Below are 8,585 nucleotides of genomic sequence, written 5' to 3'. Positions count from 1 at the left end.
CATCCAGGGAGTAAGACATCAGTCTTGCGGCTCGTCTGGAAAACTGAAATCACATCCTATTCCCTGTATAGTGCTCTACATTTGACAAGAGACTTATTGGGTTAACCACATAAGGCTCTGGTTAAAAGTAGTGCACTACATAGGGAATAGGATGTGATTTCTGACACATATGGTTGACTGTCAGAAATACATGAGTGGATAATAAATTAACGAAAAGCAATGCTAGAATTGTTTTGTTCTCAATGTCTCACCTGGCTACATAAATGCTGAATAAATGTGCATTTCTAGTTCACTTGTATTTTACTTGTTTAAAATAAAAAATATATAGATTTTTCTCACACACACACGCACACGCACACGCACACACACACACACACACACACACACACACAACACAAAAAGAGTGCCAACTAACAGAACAGACACAACAAACACACACAGTCAACAAAACACAACACAAAAAGAGTGCCAACTAACAGAACAGACACAACAAACACACACAGTCAACAAGCAGAGAGGTATATTGCCAAGCAGGATCAATGAGTTAGCCGGCTAACTTTGATTTTTTTTAAAACAGAAAGAACTACTGCCTATTGTTCATTAAGAAAGCTTAACTTAGATATGTATTTTTGGCAGTTGTGTACATTTCTTAAGTAAAAATACTTGAAAGTACTAGTTAAGTAGTTTTTGGGGGTATCTATATTTTTGACAACTTTTACATTCCTAAATAAGATTCCTAGACAACTCCACTATGTTCCTAAATAATAAAATACTAATTACTCCATACATTTTCTCTGACACCCAAAAGTACTCTTTACATTTTGAATGCTTATCCCTACTGCATCTCATCTGGCGGACTCACTAAACACATGCTTTGTTTGTAAATTATGTCTGATTTTCGGAGTGTGCCCCTGGCTATCTGTAAATAATTTGAATTAGAAAATATTATACTTTTTCTTTTGATACTTAAGTATATTTAAAACCAAATAATTGTAGACTTTTACTCAATGTAATGATGTGTGCTGAGAGTCAGGAAGCAAGTTCAGGGAGTGAGTGTTTTAATAAATAAGTGCAACATAATATAAAACAAGAAACATAAACAATGCACAGACATGAAACTGAAACAGAAACAATGACGCCTCTGGAAGGAACCAAAGGGAGTGACATCTAAAGAGCAGGTAATCAAGGAGGTGATGGAGTCCAGGTGAGTGTCATTATACGCAGATGCGCATAACGATAGTGACAGGTGTGCGCCATAACGAGCAGCCTGGTGACCTAGAGGCCGGAAAGGGAGCACACGTGACACTCAAGTAGTAGTTTACTGGGTGAATTTCATTTTCTATTAAGGTATCTTTACTTTTACTCAAGTAGGACATTTGGATACTTTATCCACCACTGATTGGGTGTTGAGTCAGTTAGACTTTGCCCATTTAAAGGTTATCTTTAAAAAAAAAATCAACTAATATTAAAAGGCAAGTTAGCCTGCTAAGTAATTGATCTTGCTTTGTAGTATACCCCTCAGGTTGGATAATAGGGCAGCCTTCCCATTGTGGAGATCCATGCATGGTTGACTTGATATGAGACTGGGGTCAGATGTGAGAGAGAGAGGTGGAACACTGACTGGTTCAAGGCACACTTTCTTCCCTTTCTTTATTGCAGCTGTTGCATAGCAACTGCGTTGGCAGAGGGTGTGGCGCATGTGTGTGTGTGTGTGTGTGAGAGAGAGAGAGAGAGAGAGAGAGAGAGAGAGAGAGAGAGAGAGAGAGAGAGAGATAGATAGATAGAAAATGAGAGTGGGAGAGAGAGAGTTGGTGACAGAGAGAGAGAGAGAGAAACGGAGAGAGGGAGAGTGAGCGAGAGATAGAAAAAGAGTGAAAACAAGAGTGGGAGAGAGAGAGAGAGATAGATAGAAAGATAGATAGATAAAGAGGGAAAACGAGAAAAAGGGAGAGAGAGAGAAAGGGAGAGATATAGTGAGTGATGAAGAGAGAGCGTGAGAGAAAGAGGGAGAGAGAGAGAGGAGAGAGAGAAAGAGAGAAAGATTTATGGTGGTCTATGATGAGGTCTAGGGGTCTGTAATTAGTGCGTGTCCACAATGTGCACTGCAACACAAATAGGCTGGAGAAAGCATGTCACACAGTGAGAGAGGCCCACTGTGTCTCAGAATATGATTACACAGACAGAAACACACTCTGTTATCCCCTCTTGCGGTACATTCCATCTCTCCTCCTCTTCTCTCCTCTTCTCCTCTACAAGGACTGGTCCACACACTCTGTGTGATACCCAGTCATCCTCTACAGGTCCATAGCCTATGTGTCATACCCAGTGTATCAGACAATGAGTACATACAGTACAACTACCCTCTTCTGTTCTCTCACTCTTCTTTCCTCTTCCAGTTCTCCTCTCTTCTTCCTGTCCCAACTCTTCTTTCCACTTCCTGTTCTCCTCTCTTCTTCCTGTCCTTACTCTCTCCTCTCTTCTTCCTGTCCTCACACTTCTATCCTCTTCTGGATATCCTTACTTCTATCCTCTTCCTGCCCTCCTCTCTTCTTCCAGTTCTCCTCGCTTCTTCCTGTCCCAACTCTTCTTTCCTCTTCCTGTTCTCCTCTCTTCTTCCTGTCCTTACTCTTTCCTCTTCCTGTTCTCCTCTCTTCTTCCTGTCCTCACACTTCTATCCTCTTCCGGATATCCTCACTTCTATCCTCTTCCTGTCCTCCTCTCTTCTTCCTGTTCTCCTCTCTTCTTCATGTCCTCCTCTCTTCTTCCTGTTCTCCTCTCTTCTTCCTGTCCTCACTCTTCTTTCCTCTTCCTGTCATCACCTGTTTTTCCTGTCCCAACTCTTCTTTCTGTTCTCCTCTCCTCTTCCTCTTCTCCTCTCTTCTTCCTGTCCTCACTTTTCATTCCTCTTCCTGTTCTCCTCTCCACTTCGTGTTCCCCTCTCTTCTTCCTGTCCTCACTTTTCTTTCCTCTTCCTGTTCTCCTCTCTTCTTCCTGTCCTCACCCTTCTTTCCTCTTTCCATCTTTTCTTTGTAAAGTCTGGAAACCGCCTCTAAAATGTAGAAATGAGTAGTAGAAAATACACAAAGGCTTGATGAAAAGAAGTAGCAGGAGTGCTTAAGGTATTCCAAAACAACCACAAGTGCTCTTGGAGGGGATTGAAAAGCAAAAAAAAGGTATATGATAACCACAAATAGGTGCTGCTAAGTGGCATAAAAAGTCCAGCCACTCATGTGGGTTTGAAAGTTAAAATACATAAAGGTTTATTAAAGGCTTATTGAAGGAACCTAACCACAGGAGTAACTGTTTTCATTTCAACTGGAAGACAATACAGCACAGAAACTTTATGGTAAGTTTTTTGGGGGGAGGGGGAAACTAAAACACAAACATAAAAACATACTTTTGTCATAGTAACGGACACGGTGATATTTACATGAATTAATGAAGTAGTTTGTCTTTGGCAATATGAATACACGTCAATGAAATACAGAACGCACCTACTCCATATCACCAGATCAGCTGGAAGGTCATGCCATCAAGACTACAGGGTTCAAAAACAGGACACAGAAATGATCGGTAGCATGTTTTTACAGAACACTACCTGCCTCTTATTTACATAGAAACTACATGGGGACTTTTTAGTGTTTTGTTTCTTTGTTAACAACAACAGTGGTAATAATAAGTCACTCAATATTTGTAACCACAAATTGGATCTTTTAAAACCCAGCAGTTGCTGATTCTATCGGAATTTATTGACATAAGTGAGATAAAGTACCATGCGGTTTCCATGACGACCAGGTGAATAATGTACTGCAAATAAGTACCCGGCAATCCATTGCGCTTTCTTCTCCTCATAAAACCCCTCTAAATAATAAACATGGAAGAAAAATAGATATAAAACAATCAAAGAACACGATGAAACAAATAAACACATTTTTTTTACTCATCAATAGATACATCACTATTTGCCTGCCTAGTATTGACATTTCATTGATAATAATTCATATTAAATGTTTTTTCCAGAACACTTCATACGTTGTGGCACCTGAAGGATTGTGATTGGAGGAAGAGTTATCTAGTGAGTGTTATCGACTTTAGGAAGGCAGTATCCCACAAAGAATAATGTAACAAACAATGGGAAATATCTTTAGTAATATATTATCAGTGGAAGACACATTTACACATCACCTCAACTTAATGAAGGGAAAATAAGGGATGTCTCAACTGATACCCTACTGTCCATATAGTGCACTACATCGACCAGAGCCTCATTGGGTTCGTTAGCTCTGGTCAAATGGAGTGCATTATGGGATAACGGGTGTTATATTCAACTAAAAAGGCCACAAAGAAAATGAGCATGTTCTGGAAATTAAACCCATTCCAAGGAGCCAATGCACAGCGTGTAGTGTGGTAGGTACCAAGAACAAGGACTAGGACGGTCCGACGGGCATCTGACAGAAATGCAACAGCACACTGGCAATGTTTGACGTGTTAACATATGTTTGTAATCTATTTCAGGTAGATAAGGAATTATTAAAGCCTTTGGCACTGAAATGAATCTCTCATTTAATATCTTAGTGCAATCTGGTGAGATAATGTAAAAATACGCACTATATAGTTTGTATTTATCTAGCAGTCTTATTTTATTAATTTCCTTTGAGTTATTACATGTCCAACGAGTCTATAGTAGCCTGCTTAATACTGACAACAAGACCTGAAGAGCTACAAGAGTAGAAAGGACAACAACACAGCCGGATACATAAAATAACAACATAAAAACACTTTGGTAAACTCCTATTTCATAAAAAAAGAAGGGAAAAAAAGGAAGACATTGAAATATCAAAGACATCTAAAACCTTAGAAAAGAAAGAAGCGATGGAAGAACAGGCACAGAGAAGGAGGGGTGAGGGAACAGACAGCTAACACTCACTACCACCTAACCTCACCTTTAATCCCACGGGCTCCAACATTCACCTGTCAGGGAGAACCCATCAGACACAGGGGTCACTATACGTCCATGCCAGAGAAGACAGGGGACGTTTGGTCCTTTTAATCCAGAAATAACTCATCTTCATGCCAAGAAGGTCTGACAATTTTGTCAGTTGTGTCCTTTCTAACATGGCCATCTAGTGACTACAAACAAACATTGGGACATAGTAGTTTTATCCACTATGGATGAAGGAAGTTGCCATCCACCAATGGGAGGAGAGAGAGGTACCGTCATATTGCAGACAGAGATTTGTCCAACAGACCAGCTTTTTGTCCCTGAATAAGGTTGTTTTACTGTATGAAAGCCCAAGTTAAAACAAGGTTGAGTGAGGATGACAAGAAAGGAACCATCAATTTAAAAAGACAAGACAAAACAACAGAGAAGGATTCCACACCTATGGGCGCAGAACTTCCAGGCAGAACCTTTTTGTTCGCTAGGATACTTATATGAAAATAATTCATGCTTCATGCTAAATACATTATTTACCTTACATGATCTTTGTATGAATATAAAACATTTTTTCGCTTTTTCATTACAGAACCCATACAACACGATTTGGAAAAAAATCATGCTGGCTACATTGCTTAAATTAAGAAAAAAATCCCAAACTCTAGTTTAACTTTTTATACAGTGTTATCCTGACTGGATGAAATTGCTTTATTACGTCATGAGGGTAGGTTAGTAAACACAAACAAACACAAAAAATAAACATCATTGTTCTTCTCACATGAAATAAAATGTGGCAGGTTTCGCAGCATCATTTCCCATCCAACACATGAAGGTGTTCACGTGTTTGTGCCACGGGGAGAATATCACTATAACGTACAACTGGAGTATAACTCAGTTATTCATGTTGATTGCTTTCATAAAAGGACACAGGCAATTTTGAGGTTCTCTTAACATGTTTTTCGTTATTTTACTCTCTGATAAGCGCCAGCCAGACTATTAGCTTATGGCTTTTCCCAAACTCAATTAGCTTACATTTAGAGAAGACCACGTCAGAAAAAAACAAACCCTTCCTTCATCCCACTTGTACCAGCGAACTTCACCTCACTACAGTCCTACCTTTAAGGGGAAAACAACACTGTCCCCTCTGCCTTGGCATGCTAGCTAGCGCCGGTGGCTAAATGTGAGTAGCAGTTAGAAAGACAGTTAGCAAAGGAAGTGCTACCATCATCAGTGGGCTGACCAAGAATTCCTATTTGGCACTGTTCCAACACTGACACGCAAAGGAAGGACATACAAAAACTGGTTACCGAGTGTCTTTTCTATGGGCTTAGCTAGGCTAGGCTAGGCTAACTGATGAGTATATTTTCTATGGGCTTAGCTAGGCTAGGCTAACTGATGAGTATATTTTCTATGGGCTTAGCTAGGCTAGGCTAACTGATGAGTATATTTTTCTATGGACTTAGCTAGGCTAGGCTAACTGATGAGTATATTTTCTATGAGCTTGGCTAGGCTAATGGTCACTAAGCTAACAGCATCACATAATTTAATGTAAAAAAAATATCTGGGGAAGCTTCTTTGCCGACAGACAAGACAGAGTTTGGCAAACTAGATTTTAAATATAGATTTTTAAATAGCTGACATATTAGCACCATTGTTTTCGAAAGTCTGATGCTGAACAAAGGGGATATACCTGTGTTACTTCAGCATATACCTGTGTTATTTCAGTGAACTAGTTGATTAATATAACATTGCTTTAGCCAGTATAGCATGTGTATTTGTGCTTGTTTATTATGACATATTGAGGTATATGGCCACATCCTAACAGGAATATGCAGGCCATAGACATCAATCTATCTTAAGTTAAGATCTGACCCTGAATACTTACTTTATTACATTTTAATGATCTATATCACTGTAAAAACAAAATAGTCAGTGATAAGCACCCCATAAGAACTTTGTACCAGGAAATTCCACAGAAACAACAAGTGTATGAGCCTGCTGAAATGTATTATGTGGCTCAGTTGGTAGAGCATGGTGTTTGCAACCCAGGGTTGTGGGTTCGATTCCCACGGGGGACCAGTACGGAGAAGAAAAAAAAAATGTATGAAATGTATGCATTCACTACTGTAAGTCGCTCTGGATAAGAGCGTCTGCTAAATGACAAAAAAAAATGTAAATGTAAAAAAAATAATATATAGTGTTAGCTGCGTCTGATGAGCCTGTAAAGGGCAATAGTTTGGGATTGGGTACATTTTGAAATGAATAACAATTTGATCCCCTATTCTATTCATACATCTCAGCCTGGATGGGGCAGTTTTCCAAAAAGGTAATTTTGTTTCTCATTCGTGTTACTTTTAGCCAACAGAAACCTGCTAACTTAGGTGAATATCAGAAAAAGTTGTGTCTATGGCTTTAATATCCTTTAAACAAATAAAACAAATAAAAAACATATTTTTTGCAACCTTCAAAAACATTAACTTTAAAGATAGGAAAACAAAGTGATTGTTTTTGATATTGCCACAAATCTTTCAGAATTCACCTGATGTCCTGGAAAAAAGAAAGTGTACATTTCTATATTAAAAGTGATGTTTTGTATTTCCGTTTCTCTCTCTTATTTTTGTTCTTTTAAAATCTTCACTCTCTCAGGTTAGTCTCTCTCTCTCTCTCTCTTTCTTTCTCTCTCAGTCTTTCTGTGGTCAGTTTTTTGTGGGTTCTTTCTGTTCTTTCTGGCCCTTGGCGGTTCTGTTGGTGATATTGTTCAAGCAGGCCCGGACGCCCGCCAGGTGGAGCAGCGAACCCGCTGCCTCCTTCATCTCCTCGTCATCACTCTCTGGCGGTTTTTCTGTGCGCCGTTTTTTTAGCGGGAGGGTGTCGCTAGCCACGCCCATCCGCTGCTTGGCTTTCAGGAAGTGATACCGCTTCTTGTTGTGCTGCTGGCTGGAAGGGGTTGAGTCTATCGTGTCTATAGGCCAATCGCGCGGCTCCTCCTTCTTGATCTCCAGCTGGATCTTGTTCTTGTCGTCTACGTCGTCCTCGTAGTCAAAGTCTGAATCGTTGGCGACGTCCCGGGCAATGGGGCCATTGCTGCGGAGACTGGAGTCGCTGGTGTAGTCACTGCCGTCATCCGATTGGTTGGTGCTGTAGGTGTGGTCCTCCTTGGGGTCGCTGCTGACCAATGGGGAGTCACAGGGGGGATTGCTGTCACTACGCTTCCGACAGCCTCCGGACAGCACAGACCTGGAGAGAGACAGAGACACAAGTTAGATACACTTACATAGACACACATACACACACAAACACTGAAACAGACAGCGGACACAACAGATACACTAACTAACACAAACATTACACACTTCACAGCTCCCTGCATTTGACTCATGTCGTTAGCATGTTTACACACACACACACACACACACACACACACACACACACACACACACACACACACACACACACACACACACACACACACACACACACACACACACACACACACACACACACACACAGGAGCTTCAGTGAAGAGGCTACATCAGAAGCACAGTACAGTGCTAGCTGTGACTGCTACCTCTAATCAGTGAGACATCAGCTAATTAAATGTAGACAGGTCTCATGTCTGAGTGGCCCCTTCAGAGACTGGAGTACGGAG

At 40.5% G+C, this 8,585-nt stretch overlaps 1 protein-coding gene across 2 annotated transcripts in view; it reads right to left on the bottom strand.

Moving 5' to 3' along the window:
- Positions 1-3,232: 3,232 nt before the first annotated feature.
- LOC106611366 (forkhead box protein N3) overlaps positions 3,233-8,585 on the bottom strand; it is a 215,342-nt gene continuing 209,989 nt past the window's right edge. For both annotated transcript variants that reach the window (XM_045723679.1, XM_014211522.2), the window contains exon 6: positions 3,233-8,173. In XM_045723679.1, coding sequence (XP_045579635.1) covers positions 7,633-8,173 — 541 coding nt within the window. In that variant the 3' untranslated portion in view covers positions 3,233-7,632. The remainder of the gene's footprint in view (positions 8,174-8,585) is intronic.

Source organism: Salmo salar, chromosome ssa09 (assembly GCF_905237065.1).
Source record: "Salmo salar chromosome ssa09, Ssal_v3.1, whole genome shotgun sequence".
Lineage (NCBI taxonomy): Eukaryota > Metazoa > Chordata > Actinopteri > Salmoniformes > Salmonidae > Salmo > Salmo salar.
Note: the sequence above shows the minus strand (reverse complement) of the source record. Positions and strands in the feature narration are given on the sequence as shown.